This window comes from Theropithecus gelada, unplaced genomic scaffold (assembly GCF_003255815.1).
Source record: "Theropithecus gelada isolate Dixy unplaced genomic scaffold, Tgel_1.0 HiC_scaffold_15916, whole genome shotgun sequence".
Taxonomy (NCBI): Eukaryota; Metazoa; Chordata; class Mammalia; order Primates; family Cercopithecidae; genus Theropithecus; species Theropithecus gelada.
Genome location: NW_020257676.1, coordinates 107,705 through 123,831, shown reverse-complemented (window position 1 = coordinate 123,831; position 16,127 = coordinate 107,705). Strand labels below are relative to the sequence as shown.

General features: G+C 47.9%; 1 protein-coding gene across 1 annotated transcript; it reads right to left on the bottom strand.

The window, feature by feature from the left end:
* Window positions 1-1,980: 1,980 nt before the first annotated feature.
* On the bottom strand, window positions 1,981-3,254 carry LOC112617223 (kazrin-like). Its single transcript, XM_025373973.1, has one exon. It carries the CDS (start codon window positions 2,930-2,932, stop codon window positions 2,585-2,587), a length of 348 nt encoding a protein of 115 aa, XP_025229758.1. The 5' UTR covers window positions 2,933-3,254; the 3' UTR covers window positions 1,981-2,584.
* Between the last annotated feature and the right edge of the window lie 12,873 nt (window positions 3,255-16,127).

The window sequence follows — 16,127 nt, the reverse complement described above, 5'->3', positions numbered from 1 at the left end:
CTTACACCGTTGCATTTTGAAATGCAAAGATACTCCTTTTACTCAAAACCTTGATTTGAAAATTGATAACTCAATAGCACTTAAATACTCTTAAGGGTCTGAGCCCATTGAATTGCACCAACACAGACAAAATGAAAACACAGACTAATTTGGAAGAACAGTCAGAAACCCGGAGGAGTTGAGCCTCTGGGAGCCTCCCTGGAGGTGTATTAAGAAGAAGCAAGTGGAATCCAATCAATTACACTTTAAAATTAACTTGAGTGAGAACTCAAGGCTTCTTTTTAGGATAATGAAAGCAATGGCAAAATAAACTACCAGACCACCTATGCAGGGGATTTCTGTGCTAGCAGGATGCTGCCACAGGCTATGAAAAAAAAAAAAAAAAAAAAAAAAAAACCAAAACAACTCCCGCCCCCATCAAAAAAAAAAAAAAAAAAAAAATCCCCAAAACTTACAGAGGCTAAATAATGCATCATGTACTGTTGCTACAGACAAGTAAATGATACCCCACTGAACTTATATGGGGGGGGTTATTTTCTTTTCAACCATCACATCTGTTTAAATGCACATCAATTTAGATGGTTATGCGGCCAACAATCAAGTAGAGTTTAAACCTTTTAACATTTTATTTTCTGATTATAAAAATCACAAAGTGCCCCTAGTAAAGATTTTGAGACATACCAATGTACAAAGAGGAGAAATCAAGACCACCCTTCATCCTACCACCCACAGACAGTCACTGACATGGGCAGGCACGGTCCTGAGAGCATATGGGAGCTGCTGGTTTTATGTGTTTTTAAGGATATGCAAGAAATCCAAAAGCCATTTTCATTTCCACAGCCCTGTGCATTTGTGTAGGAAAAAAGAACAAGGAAATAGCCCCCTGTTGTTCCACTACAACAATTTAACCATCCGTAAGTATGTCAGTTTCCAAGTTGAGCATGTGTATATCATCACTGCGATGACTGCCTTAGCCTGCCCAGTCTACAACCAGACCCAGGACTCAGATAAAAAGCCACTTAACTTTTCCTTCGCTGAGAAGGGGGCAGACGGTGGGAAATAAATGAGCATTGTTCAGTGTCCTTTACTATACAGCTTCTGATTCTTAGCAAAATGCCAGTTCTTAGCTATTTCTTTAATGTTAGCAGAGCCTCTGCCTATAAAAAGTGAAGCATTACCTTGCAGTCTGCCTTTCTTTCTTTCTTCTTTTTTTCTTTTTTCTTTTTTTTTTTTTTTTTTTTGCACAGGTTCCAGTGGAGAATGTTCTTTCACACACAATGACATCGCAAGGGATGACAAGAATAACCACATGTCAAGCTTGCAGCAAGCACTAGGACCACAACACCTTCTCACCATTACGTCATGGCTACTTCCTTACCAAAGTACTCCCCCCAATTCCCAAGACTTCCGACAGGCTCCGGGAGTACCAAGTTAAGATCCGACTTGGAATTCGACATAAAAGTGCACACGGGCAGGCTTCACATCTCACATCAAAGAACGCACACCTTCCCAGGAAGATAAGGTGGAAACAGAGACTGATGGAGAGAACCAGATTCTTAGGAAAACAGACTCTCTCAACACTCAAGAGAAGCTCTTGAAATGACAACAGAACCAGAAAATCATTTTGAGCCACTGAGCAATTTGGTACCCTGTACTTCAAGGGACATATTTCGACAAGTGGCCCTCATGGACTGGAGATTTTTTTTCTGTCCTGTTCTGGATTTCAGCAGTTTAATTTGCAATTCAAATGATATTAATAACCAGTGATACTGTTTCTCAAAAGGCAATTAGGGAAAAAGAAAAAAAAAATTCCCCAAAGCCTGCTTACCCTTTTACTTTCCAAGTCACAGAAACCAAACAGTACATTTTAGGGATGCCTCATCCGCCTTTAGGTCTTGCAGGGGGATTCAGAGCTTAATCTCTGTCAATGTGAACACACACCAACTGTCTTTTTCTTCCTCTTCTCTAAACTGCAGAGTCCCTTCAAACAGGGGCTCCCTGCAGCCCACCACCCTAAGCCTTCATTTCTCTACCGCTCAATCTTTGAGGTCTACAATATCCCCCTGGAAAGTGCTCTCGGTGTTTATATTTTCAGAAATTCAAACTCCCTGCTGAGCTGAGCATCTACTGTTGCATCCATAGATTCCAATGCCTGCGAGACCTCAAATGAGAGGAAAATAAAGTCCAGATGCAACTGAGCCAAGGGATTTGGCATCCACGGAGAAAAGTGCACAGCAGTCCAATCCTTTATCCCAACCACGGGCGGCAGAGCCGGAGTTCTCTTTGGGAAAGAGTCATTGCAAAGGAAGGCGCCTAAGGAAGTGGGGGGAACCGTGCCATTCACCCCTGCGGGGGATGGGGAAAAGGCCTCTGCATGAAAAGTTTGCCACGGAGCTGGGGGCTGGTGCCATGGAAAGGGCACTTTCTGACGCCGGAAGGGACCTGCAGGCTGCGCCTCGCTCAGGCTGGCCGGGGCCGGTGTGACCGTGTGACCCCGTGCACACTGCGCCCGGGTTTTCGTGAATGACAGCAGCCTGCAACTCCCAGCCGGGGAGCAGCGGTGGCCACCACCGGGCGGAAAGGGTTACAAGCTAGAATGCAAAGCGATTTCGCCCCGGGCGTGGGGGACCCCGGGTCCCCGGCCACCTCCGAGGCCGGGCGTGCGCCGCTCGCCTTCCTCCGCCCTGGGCGCCGGGGCGATCCTACCTTGCGCTCCGAGCTGGGGGTTCTCCATGTTCGTCGCCGCCGAGTCCCCCGCCGCCGAGGCGCTGGCCGCGGCTCCCGGGCCCTGGCCGGGGCCGCCGCCGCCGCTCAGTTCCGCCAGTCTCCGGTTGGTGGCTGTGAGTTCGGCTCGCAGGTTGGTCACCTCCTGGCTGGCCGACTGGACCGCCCCATCGATGCGGAGCGCGAGCTGCTTATTGTCTTCCATCATGCTCAGGATTTTGGCCTGGGGGCGAGAGAGGTGACAAAGAGCTGCATGATGCGCGGGGGGCGCGCGGCCGGGCACCCCCGGCTCTACCTGTTGGGTCCCCCGCGGCCCGGCTCGCCCGCGCCCCGACCCCCAGGCACCGGCAGCGCCGGCTCCTCCGGCGCAGGAATGACAGCGGCGCCTTCAGCCCGAGCCGCGGCGGTGGCGAGGCGGCGGGGGGAGAAGGAGGAGGAGAAAAAGGAGGAGGAGAAGGAGGAGGAGGAGCAGCGATCGCCGAGACCCCGGCGGGCGGGCGCCGAGAGCTGCTCGGAGAAGGACACCGCGCGCCGCCAGGCACTCTTTCAGTGGAGCCTACCATTCGCCGCCCGCTCGGGAGGGGGTCTGGGTCGGCGGCTGGGGGCACCCTTGGCCTCCCGCGCCCCCCTGCTTAGGAGACACACCCCCCTGGGGGGCGGGGGCGGCGGGCGGCAGCCGGGAGGGGGCCAAGGTGGCGCCCCTGGCGAGGGGCGGGGGTCGCCTGGACCGAGGCCGGCCCTCTGTCCCCTCCCTGGAGCGGTGGGGCAGCCCCCGCCCTGAAGAACTGGTGCCCCGCGCAGTGCTAGGGTTGGGGAGGCGCTGGGTGCCCGGAAGAGAGGGTACTTGGAAAGGGGGCCTCAGAGGGGAGCAGGGGTGGATCTCCAGGGGAGGGGGACGCTTGCGCCAGCTCACAAGTGGAGTTGGTGCTCCGCTGGTTCCTTAAACTGCGAGTACGAAATCCCCAGAGAGGAGCTGAGCTGGTGCCCCGCGTGCCTCTCACTCTCCAACCCCCACCCGCCGGCCGGACCTGCGCTGCCCACCCCCGGAGGGAGCGCTAACCTTCCTCGGCGTGGGCCGCTCGTGCTCCCGCCTCCCCACGGCCCTAGCCCTGTGTGTGCACCCAGGTGCAGGAACAGCCTTAACCAGCTCCTAAGCTTCTTAGCTGAATATTAGCGGGGACAGAGATGAGGTTGAGAGATAAGAAGGAAGGCGTCGATGGGGCTTCTTCCCTTGCTTCTACTGGGACCAAAGAGTGGAGCCCTGCTGCCTCAGTTTACCCATCCCCTCTTCACAGAAGAACTGAGGTAACCTGACGTTGATATACCCTTTCCAGCTCCTCTTTCTCTCCCAGACCACAGGCTTTGCATTTTTCACTGGGGCCCTGGATTCCAGCCACCAGACCTTGTTACCATAGCAAGCTTCATTCCATGCAAATAGGACAATTTAAAACAGCCAGCAACCCTCTGGTCAACAGGGCGCCACCATTCCAGCTCCGTCAACCTCGGAGAGCAGCAAAGAACAGATTGCAGAAGCCAGTGGGGTGCTGCAAGGAAGAGAATGAGGCTGCCCACCCTTCACGTTCTTACAGGAAACCCGTAAGAACCAAGCAAAGGCCGGGTGCGGTGGCTCCCAGCACTTGGGAGGCCAAGGCAGGCGGATCACCTGAGGTCAGGAGTTCGAGACCAGCCTGACTAACATGGAGAAACCCTATCTCTACTAAAAATACAAAATTAGCCGGGCATGGTGGTGCATGCCTGTAATCCCAGCTACTGGGAAGGCTGAGGCAGGAGAATCGCTTGAACCTGGGAGGTGGAGGTTGTGGAGAGCTGAGATTGTACCATTGCACTCCAGCCTGGGCAACAAAAGCAAAACTCTGTCTCGAAAAAAAAAAAAAAAAAAAGAACCAAACAAAAACTGCATGCAGAGTGCTTTTCTATACATTCTTATGTCTTATGAGTGAGGATTATTATTCCCATTTTAGGGATAAGGAAACTGAGGCTCTGCACAGGGTTAAGCAATTTACTTAAGAGGCCCGCAGAAACCAGGTGATACCAGGACTGGAAGAAAGTAATCATCTGATTGCAAATTCCTCCCGCTGCGCCTTCAGGAGGCCTTGAATGATAGATTTCTCCCCGCTTTTATGTGGAACCATAAAAACAGTCTTGGTCCATTCCCCTGTGACCACTAACAAGCTTTTGCAAGAGGGCAGGATTCGATGGTGGAGCATGTGGCAGGAAGACACAATTCTTCACTCTGTCCACACTGCTCAGCTAATGGGTCAGTGTGGGGATCGAACCCTGACCTTAACCTCATTAACACAAGTTCTTACCAACTGGCCCAACCAAGGTACTTAGAACTGCTTAGTGTATCTGCAAACCAGGATTCTGTTCTTTGCAGTCTTTCCGTTATGGGGAGAGCATCGAAACTACAGAACTTTGTGGGTCTTCAAAAGGGGGATGCCGTGGTGCAGTCATTGTGGAAAATATATTAGCAGTTCCTTGAAAAGTTAAACACAGGATTACCATACGACCCACAAATCCACTCCTAGGTATATGTCCAAAAGAATATGTCCAAAACAAATATCCAAAAAAATCTGTACATGGACGTTCATAGCAGCACTGTTCATTACTAGCCAGTAGGTAGAAACGACCCAAATGTCCATCAACAGATGATTGGATGAACAAATTGCAGTAAACAATGGAATATTATTCAGCCATGAAAAGTACTGAAACATGCTACTACTACGTGGATGAAGCCCCAAAACATTATGCTTGGTGAAAGAAGGCTGACATAGAAGGTCACATATTATATGATTCAATTTATATGAAATATCCAGAATAAATAAATCCATAGAAACAGGAAGCAGATTGGTGTTTGTCAGGGGCTGCAGGGAGGGAAGAATGGGGAGTAACTGCTTAATAGGTGCCGGGTGTTACTTTGTGCTGATTGATGAAAATGTTTCAGAACTAGACAGAGGCGGTGGTAGCACATCATGGTGAATGTACTAAGTGCCATTGAATTCTTCACTTTAAGTGCTTAATTTCATGTTATGTAAAGTTTACCTCAATCGAAAAGTCATATATGCAAATACACAAAGAGGGGATGGGAATGTTCTGGAACTAGGGCTTCTGAGCAAACAGTTAAGAGTAGCTCTATTTAGAGGGCCGTGTGTGTGTGTGTGTGTGCGCGCACGCACGAGCTATCACCTTTGGAATAGCAGTCAGCAGAAGAAACAGTAATTTATCTGTTTACATGTCTCTCTCCCACTTCACTGGGAACTTGTGGGTGGGGGAAGGAGGGTAATCTGGCCTTTTATGTTATTCATCTTTGCATCCTTGCCACCCTAGCCCATAGTAAGTGTTCTATAAATGAATGCGTGTGAGTGTGTTTGTGTAGTAAACAAACTGACCCAGTGTTACTCATTTTGCTCTTTGGTGAGATTATTCCCCCACACTGGGATCTTCAAATCAAAACAAAAAAAGCTAACAAGGAGAAAAGAAAAGACTCATTCCTTGAGCCCCTTCTCATCCCTCTCTTTTTGAGGTTTCAAGAAGCTTGCTTTAGAAGCTCCTGGGGTGCCTCCTAGGAGTTTAAGAATTTTAGTTTTTTGAGACTTTTTTTTTCCTAACATGAAAAAAGGGGCTTTTTCCAGTTGTGTGTCTTTATGTTCACCCACACACCAAAGGACTAGATCTTAGATAGATAGAAAGTCTGCAATCAATTAGCCTCTGCAGGTATACTTGATTTAAACCAAAAAGGTCTACCTTTCTTTTTTCTTTTTCCACAACTTTTTTCTTTTTCCACATGGATTTCCATGGGATCCACAACTATGAGAATTTGGCAGGACTGTGGGTTCTGTTTTAGGGTTCCCCCTTTTGCATGTTCCCAAAATAGTCCCAATCTCACACCCCAGTAGGCTGATGTTAAGAACCAAGACAGAAAATGGGTCTACTTCATAGGACTTGCTGTCATTTTTCCACTGTCACTGCTGCTATCACTCCCAACCAGCCCAACCCCATCCAAACCTCGGCCCATATGTGGTCACCAGCCTCTACCTACATTGTCTGATCTTTCTCAGCAGAATGAGCCGACTGTGCCTTGTGTGTGTGTTTGTTGCCCATCAAAGATTGCCTGGGCATTTTGAAAAGTTTGCAAAACCAACTTCCCTCTAGCTCAGAGAAAGGAAATTCCTATCAAGAATCAAGAATCAAGGCTTAGGGCCTAACCCATTGCTGACAGCACAGCCACATGCACCTCCCTTGCCCCAGAAATAGAGTGACCTCATAATGTAACATCGAGACTGGGATGCTGCTGAGAGCAAAAGAGGTCGCAGTGAGTAACTGAAATAAGCTAAAACAAGTGGCATCCATAGGAACTGTCCCAGGAAACCCAGTATATCTGGTTGCCCTACTCTATGATTGAATGACCCTATTTGGTCCTAGAAAGCAATGGGGATTGTCTACTCTAGTGCCCTCCTTATTTACAGACAGAGAAACAGAGACCCCATATTTAGGAATGAACCATGCAGCTTTGTCAGTGAAGGAGCTGGGAAGAATTTAACCAGGATCTTTAGAAAATGGCCCATCTTTCCACTGATGTGTGTCACGCCGCACTTCCTAAATTACAGTTGAAGGGCGGACCCACAGCCTTGCATAACCTGGCCACTGACTTCTTGTACCACACCCCTTGCTCACCATTCTCTTGCCACTTAATTGTTTCCAACCTCAGGGTTTTTGTCTTTTTCCTTGCTTCTCCCTGGAACGTTCTCCCCAGAACATTCTCCCCCTGGCTCTCTGTATATGATTCCTTTTCATCCCTCAGATTTAACATTCAACATTTACTTATTTCATAGCATATATCACCATTGGTTATTGTTCTGTTTATTTATTTGCAAATTTGAAATACAGACTGAAGGATTTGAGAGATAAGTCACCAAGAGTTTGGCTCCCTGGGGTAAGGTCTTTAAACTCCTGGGGTTTCCAAAACAATCCTGCTTCTTCTTCTTTGTCTTGGATTCCATGGAATTCCCAAGAATAAATGCCCCTTTCTTGAGCTCATTTGATTATTTCTGTTGCATGCAGTAAAATGCACCGGCTAAAACTACTCCATCCCTCCACCATATGCACCCAACGAGCCAGACTGTGAGACTCAGGAAGGCAGGGTTTGTATCCCATTCTGCTTTCTGCTCCCCCTGTCTGGGCTCAATAGATGCTTCTCCAAAGAGTGTGTGGTTGATTGAACAAATTCATCTTCCTTGTCCCCTACAAATTCATATCCACAAATATTCTTGCTACTCTCATTAAAACCCTTCTCATATTCAGTCTTCACCAGGAATTCTAGTCACATCTTAATTTTGCAAAGCATTTTCACAGCTCTCTTATTTTATTCTTGCAACAACTCCATTGGGTAGAGAGGGTACTGGAATCTGCATATGGCAGATGAAGACACTGAAGTTAAGAGATCTGTCCAAGCATCACAAAACTGCCCGCACTTCCTTCCACCTCTTATCCTCCAGTGCTCAACACATACTTGTTGAGTGGATAAGCTGGAGGCCAGGACTCAGATACTCCCACATAAAGCCCAGTTTTCTCTCCTATCCAATCAGGAGCATCGTTTCTCTTTGGCTCAGAGACCAGAGGCAGCATCCATGCATTCCTCCCGGTAAGGCTGAGTGATGCATCGTGGATTCCAGGAATCCATACGTGGGACAAGGTGGAAAGGGGGAAGGCTGAAAGGGAAGCCAGTGAGTGATGAACTTCTTGACCCTGGAGTCAGTGCCCTGAGAAACTCTCACGCTTCTTCGGGTTGCCAAGTGGCTGCTTGCAGGAGCCAGACAGACATGCACGAATGGGGTCCTGCTCCCTGCAGCCAACGTTGAAGGCCACTTCCTGCAAATGGTGTCCCTTCCTAGGCTCTAGCCACAAGCCTCTGGACCCCAGTGTTTCTCGAAGCAAAGATGAAGACCACGTGATGTGGAATCCTCAGAAGCTGCTTGTGAAAATGCAGAAGCCCAGGCTGACCAACCAGAATCCCTGGGGTGGTGCCCGGTGTCTCGGTATCTGCATTTACAACAAGCTGCCCAGGATAATCTGATGCGTCATGAAGTTGGAGACTCACCGCTCCAGACACCCAGATGCCCAGAAAGCACTGAGCACATGTGAAATACGTATATGCCAGGAGCCTTTTGAGCCTCAGGAGTGGCTGCGAGGGCTCCCTGCTCTCTGCTTTCTGGATGGCATCTGTCCTGTGTCCCCACCTCATCCCCCTCCAAGAGAGAGTCCTTGGGGAGTTACCCTCCCTCTCCACAGATGGAGTCTCTGTGTATTCTAATTGTCACATGGGAATCCTGGCCAATCTAGGAGATGAATTTCTTGTCCATTTACATGGTTTACTTTGGCTGAGTGGGTTTTAACATGTGCTCTGGGGAAAAGGGGAACAGATCTCCAGACAGGAGTGGCCAGGGCCAGGGATGTGAGTGAGAGGACCAGGAGAAGAGAACAGAGCTGTAGAGAAGTGGGCAGGCAGCGGAACCCCAACAGCTATCCTCCTCCTATTCATCACCCTCATTACGACGTCTATGAAATGAAAGGATGGAGAAGAAAAGATACCAGGAGGAAAAAACAGGGGAGAGGAGTGTGGGGCTTAAGGAGACATACAGCAGCTATAAGATGGGAATGTATATGTTCAGTGTTGATGAAACACATGGGCACGTGCACGCACACACACACACACCCCAGTACGTATCAGTGTGGACACACAGCAGAGTTATTAGTGTAAAGAATGACAAGCTCTTCCTATCTTCCCAAGCAATCTCTCATCTAAAGCTGGGAAAGTCGGTCAGGCGTATCCCTTCTGTGTATGTATTTAACCAACTGAGTTCCTTCTGCGGATTTTTCATTTGCAAACAGTCCTTTAATAATCACTTCTAATTCAGAAGCTCCTAGGTATGAAATCGATAAATATTAATAGACATTCTAACCACAGACTTAAACACATAAGCATATATACTTAAAGTCTTTATTCCTTGGTAGAAGTGCAAGTGCATTTTCTGCCCTCCTTGAATCTTTCTTGCGGTTTTTTTTTTTCCTTTAATGTGTTTCTTCTTTCCCTGGTGGGAGGCTTACGAGAGAATATGTGTGCTGGCCTGGGTTCTCGGCTGTGTCACAGCCTCTGTGAGTGACAGTGAACAACAGCCACAGTCAAGCAAAGCATAAAACCCAGAAACAAATATTTCCACCCTCAGAGAAACATCACTACACCTCCAAAGACCTGGTTTAACCCCTGGACGTCTTGCCCAACTGACCTCTTGCCCTCCCATGTGGTGGCTGTGTCTATGGTGTGGGCATTATTTTATTTTCCAGCAACCCAGAACAATTTCTGAGAGGTACCCCCAACAAAGCTAAAGAGGTTAGGGTCAAGTGTTCTAGCCACTCCTACACTCTTGAATCTGCTCCAATATCCCATTTTAGCGAAGGCACCCTCTCTACAGCCTACTGGCAGGAGGATGTTGGCTGACGTCATCAATGACCTCATCCCTCCTTTGGTGTGGGGGGAGGGGGAGCTCCAATGCATAGGATCTAGACTTAGTTAGGCATGGGTTTAAGTCCAGCCCTGCCACGTACTAGCTCTGAGACACTCGATGAGTTGCTTACTGTCTCTGAGTCTCAAGTTCCTCATTGGGAAAATGGGGATAATATTGCTGCTGATTTCATAGACTTGTTGAGGAATTCAGAGAGATGAGGCATCGGAAACCATCTGGCAGAGTGCCTGGTGCCTAGAAAGAACTTAGTAGATGTTATCGGTGATGGAGATGATGGTGATGGCGATGAAGACCGTGGCTGTGATAGTTGTGACGGCAGCTCTCATTCTTTGGGCATCCACCATGGTCTGCCAGTTTGCTCAGTCATTTATTTCTACTAACTCAGGCTGAATCTTCCCAACACTGAGGTCACCACGAGGAAAACACTCAGGCTCAGGGGGTTTGCTCACACGCACCTAGCTAAGAGGTAGAATAACCAGATTCACACCTAGGCGTGCCCAATTCTAAGGTTTCCACCTCTTTTTTCTTTCTCATTTCCCCCTCTAATACATGAAGTCATCCCTGCTCTCCTGAGGCAGTGAGAGACCTTGTGTGTCCCTTCCAACCCAATCCCCTTCACTCTCTGCAAAAGGCTCAGATCTGAGGCAGAAGCAGAGGAGGGAGCTACTCCTCTGTGGCTGGTGCATTTGTTATTCCAGGCCCTGGGGATCCATTTGGTAAATGAGTTCTTTTGGCTTATAAAATGGTACCCCAGTGGTTTGAAATACTTAACAGACCTACCCTAAATGGGTAATTTACTTTTTTGCTCACTGGTAGTGTTATTATGCCTGTGATCTCTATTCTATAAAAGTTGTTTTGGATGCTTTCTTGGAGGGTAGGGGGGCTATTTTTAAACACAGGTGCATTCGATTTGGTGAGGAGCGGACTTTCACAAGACGGGGATTCTCAGGACGCCTTTATCACCCTATTTTGCTCTTTCACATTTATTTATTTAACTAAAAATACCTTCTGGAGGAGAGTTTTCCACTCATTTCTCCTCAGGCCCGTGCTCTTTTCCCAGATTGTCATGGACTTCTGCTTCCTTGAGTTCATTTCTTTCTACTCCCAGGATGCTTTACTCACCGAATAAGTCCTCTTCTTTTAGGAAAAGGACTTTCTCCCCCAGATATATCACAAAGAACAGCGCGAGCCCCCATTCAAGGCCACAGAGGAAACATTATATTAGGTACCACAAGACCAGAGGAATTAAGACTGTAACATCCCTCGATGATTTATTGCAAAGGGGTCTCAGATCTGGCAAGGTGCACCATCTTTCTTCGGGAATTGGAAGCAGCAGTAGTAGGAAGGGGACGTAGATCTTGTTCCTTAAGCCAATACTAAATTATTCCAGCATCAAAGTGCCCTGGAAAAAATCTGTATTTGCCAAATGGTATACACTGTCTAAGTCAGTGTGTCATGAAGGGCTGTACCTGCAGCCATCTGCCCTAATATTCAGTACTCACTGTCCAGTTGTATGCATAATTGGAAGGGAGATATTTTGTTCAATGGCCGACTTGTTAGGATGGTGTGTTTATAGCCAGCAAGGTGCAAAGCTGTCATATTTATCTTAATTGACTGCCCCTTTATTTTTTGTACCTGCCTTGTTTTATGCTGGGGAGGTGAAAAACAATTTATGATATCATATTTGGAACTCTAAGGCCACATTATTAGGTGTCTCTGTAGTTCAAGAGGGAGCTGTGTTGCTCATGGCAGTGTCAACTGTTTTGCTTTTGGTCACATCCTCAGCCATCTTGGTAGCAAGATGGCAGGTACTCTGACAGCTTCACCCAGGAATGGCCAGCTGCCAATGTCTTTCCTTTTGAGAAACAAACAAGTAGATTTGGTTTGGAAGAGGGCAGGTTGGGAGGTAAAAACAAGTACCAAGGGGAGGGGCTCATGTTTGCTCTTCCCTTGCCTGTTCTGGTGTTCTGCATCCATGCCCACGGCCCCAAACCCTCCTCCAGTACTGGCTCCACGCCTAGCTCCTCAAAACACTGGGACTGCAAGTGCAAGAACATACCTGTCCAGGCTCTGAAACAACTGTCATGTATTCAAGAGATGAGACTGTCTAGAAGAAAAGAAACTGAGCTTCATTCTTCCCCTGCCAGTGAGGAACCCCGAGGGAGTCCTGCAGAAAGCCAGGTTATAACACTGGGAGCCTGATACCTTCTAGGCAGCTTCAGGGAAGAAAAGAAAGACAGATCCAGGTTCTTGTCCTGTCATTCATTAGGAGGCATCAAACTAAAGCGTGCACTTCAATGTCTCTCAAAAGACGGACTGGCTAGCTCATGGGCACCTTTGTGCAAATAGAAAAATATTGGCCCCCGTCTCCCGGGCAAAGGGAGCCCTGCTGGGGGGCACAGACTCAGAGAATGGAGCTCCAGCACTCGAGTGCGTTAGTCCCCTTCGGAAGCTAAGCAGGAAATGATCATATGCATCACTGACCAGTGGGATTTCCACCTTCCTCGCTCAGAGGGTATCTAGGTTCTGTTTTCAAGATCATTTTGTTGCTAGTGTTTTAATTCAAAATAACATGAACCTTCACAAATCTATGTATGCCTTTACATGAAGAACACTGAATGAAGCTATTTTACATTAAATTTCAGCAGCCATATACATCTTTTCTTTCTTGAATTTGTCTCAACGATCCAAGAAGAGGCTAAATGAGCTGGTAGATTCAAAATCCAGATTTGCTTGAAAGTGCTTTTGGAAGGGGTGCTATGAGAATGAGAAGTGGCAATGATTCTAGTGGGTTCTTACACCAGACCCGGTGCTAAGTACCTAATGGCAACCCTACGAGGAAGAAGCTACCATGATCATCCCCATTTTACAGAGAGGAGAACTGAGGCTCGGAAAGGTTAATTTACTCCCCCAAGGTCATACAGCTCAAGAGCGGCAGGGCAGAGACTCAGGCACAGGCCACCGGGATGCCAGTGGCCCCCCCTTTACTACTTTTCTGTATGGCCTCCTTCCACTCAAATGCAACATGAGTGCTATTGAGTTGAAAAATGTAACGAAGACAGGATTCATATACACACCTGAACTGAGGATGACGTTGCAACAGTCATCTTTTTTTCTGGGGAGGAGGGTAGAAGGGGAATGATAGAGTGTGGTTGTTTGTCCACTCCAAATCTCATGTTGAAATGAAATCCTCAATGTGGGAGGTGATTGGATCATGGAGGCCGATGTCTTATGACCGACTTTGCACCAACCCCTTGGTGATGAGTTCTCACCCAGTTCACAAGAGGTCTGGTTGTTTCAGGGAGTATGGCACCTCCTCCCTCTCTCTCTTCCTCACCTGCTCCCCATCCTCACTCCTGCTCTTGCCATGTGACATGCCTGCTCCCACTTTGCCTTCCACCATGATTATAAGCTTCCTGAGGCCTCACCAGAAGCTAGCACCACACTTCCTGTACAGCCTGCAAAAGTGTAAGCCAGGTAAATCTCTTTTCTTTCTTTCTTTTTTTTTTTTTTTTTGGTGAGACAGAGTCTGGCTTTGTCACCCAGGCTGGAGTGCAGTGGCACAATCTCCACTCACTGCAACCTCCACCTCCCAGGTTACAGCAATTCTCCTGCCTCAGCCTCCCAAGTAGCTGGGATTACAGGTGCCCACCACCACACCCGGATGATTTTTATATTTTTAGTAGAGACGGGGTTTCACCATGTTGGTCAGGCAGGTCTCGAACTCCTGATCTCAGGTGATCCACCCTCTTTGGCCTCCCAAAGTGCTGGGATTACAGGCGTGAGCCACCGCGCCCGTCCCCTCTTTCATTAATTACCCAGGCCCGGGTATTTCTTTGTAGTGACTGCAAGAACGAATACAGGGCACAATGAATATGCGTGTAATTATTAATCTTCTGCTTCAGGGATTCTCAGCTTTACCATTGGGAAGAATCTTGAGCATTCTCTGGTTCTCACAGCTTCAGCAGTGTGGGTTTCATTTTCTTTACGCACATCTCTAATTTTAATTGTCAGCAAGTGAGGAAAAAACACCACCCAATTTGTGGACCTCAGAATTCTATATCTGGAAGGAACCTCAAAGTTCATGCTTGCTTTAAACTTACATGTTGAACCGTATTAAACTGGCATTTGATTGATGTCTACAATCCCAGCACTTTGAGAGTCCAAGGTGCGAGGATCACTTGAGCCCAAGAATTTGAGATCAGCCTGGGCAACAAAGCGAGACCCTATCTGAACAAAAAGTAAAAAAAACAAAGCTGGGTGTGGTAGCACATCCCTGCAGTCCTAGGTACTCGGGAGGCCAAGGCGGGAGGGTCACCTGAGCCCAGGAGTTCGAGGCTGCAGTGAGCTATGATTGCGCCACTGCACTCCAGTGCCTGGGCAACAGAATAAGACTCTATCTCTTAAAAAAAAAATTAAAAAAAAAACCCAGAAAGACAAAAAAGTTCATGCTTAGTCAAACAGGCTTGTTTTACAGATGAAGACACTGAGACCGAGAGAGACCATTTAACTTGCCCAGATGACCCACACATGGAGTGGCAATTCTTTTTTTTTTTTTTTGAGACAGAGTCTCTCTCTGTCGCCCAGGCTGGAGTGCAGCAGCGCGATCTCAGCTCACTGCAAGCTCCGCCTCCTGGGTTCACGCCATTCTTCTGCCTCAGCCTCCTGAGTAGCTGGGAATACAGGCGCCCGCCACCTCACCCGGCTAGTTTCTTGTATTTTTCAGTAGAGACGGGGTTTCACTGTGTTAGCCAGGATGGTCTCGATCTCCTGACCTCGTGATCTGCCCGTCTCGGCCTCCCAAAGTGCTGGGATTACAGGCTTGAGCCACCGCGCCCGGCCATGGAGTGGCAATTCTTACTATGATTTGTTTATGTTTGTTTAAGTGAACCCAGGACTATGGTGGGTGTTCAGTAAACATTTGTTGAACCATATTAAACTGTGGCATTTGATTGATCCATCTGAGGCGCACATCACAAAAACAAACTAGCTCTACTTCTGATCATTCTGTTGTGAAAAGCTTCTAAACTTAATATGAGGTGAAAACCTCCACTAGGAAACATCCCTTTGATCTTACACTTCCTTTCCTTGAAACTGATAGCAAACTTGGCAACCGAGTCTTCCAGAAATTAATAATCAAACTTTACAAGTCTACTTTGGTTATCCCAACAACTTAAAACAAAAAGAAATGAAACATTTCCTACAGCATCTCCCCCTCTCCCTTCCGACACCCCCACTAGGGAACAGCTGTGTCTGTTTAAAATTGATTTTGATCTCCCAGGAAGGATCCGGTTTCTTTGCACACGGAGCTGCTGCCTCGCGATGGCATGTGCAGTTCTGGAAAGGTGTTGGGGTTCAGCTGACTCTGCTGTAATTCTAACAGACAATCAGCAGAAGCCCATCTTCCCTTAGGGATGTGGGCGATGTGAGACTTTAGCTGATATTGGTGCGGTGGGCTGGGACGTTCTGCTGCCTCAGGAATTTTTCAGCACCCTCTCTTCATTCCCCTTGACTATTGCTGGTAGATTGGATTTTTGTTTGTCATTCCTCACTCCTTCCCACTCATAGTATTACCCATCTATCTTACCTTTTGCCTCGTTACTTGAAGTAGGTGGAGCACCTTTCCCTGAGCCCCTGATGTTAGGCTTGGGCATGTGACTTGCTTTGGCCCCTGGAATGCTAGTGGGCTTGGAGCAAGGAGGGTCCTTGAATGTGTTTGTACTGTTTGGCTTGGCCTCCTCTGCTCTGGGATCCTGCGCGAGAAGAGCATGCCCCAGGTAACTGCCTTAATGTTCAGCCCTGAAATGCAGACATATGGAGCAAACCTGAACCTGGCCTGGGGTAAACCCCAGCCAAACCCTA

Bases quoted from the DNA above. Each gene is read 5' to 3' on its own strand.
- LOC112617223 (XM_025373973.1), bottom strand. From the start codon at position 2,932: ATGATGGAAGACAATAAGCAGCTCGCGCTCCGCATCGATGGGGCGGTC.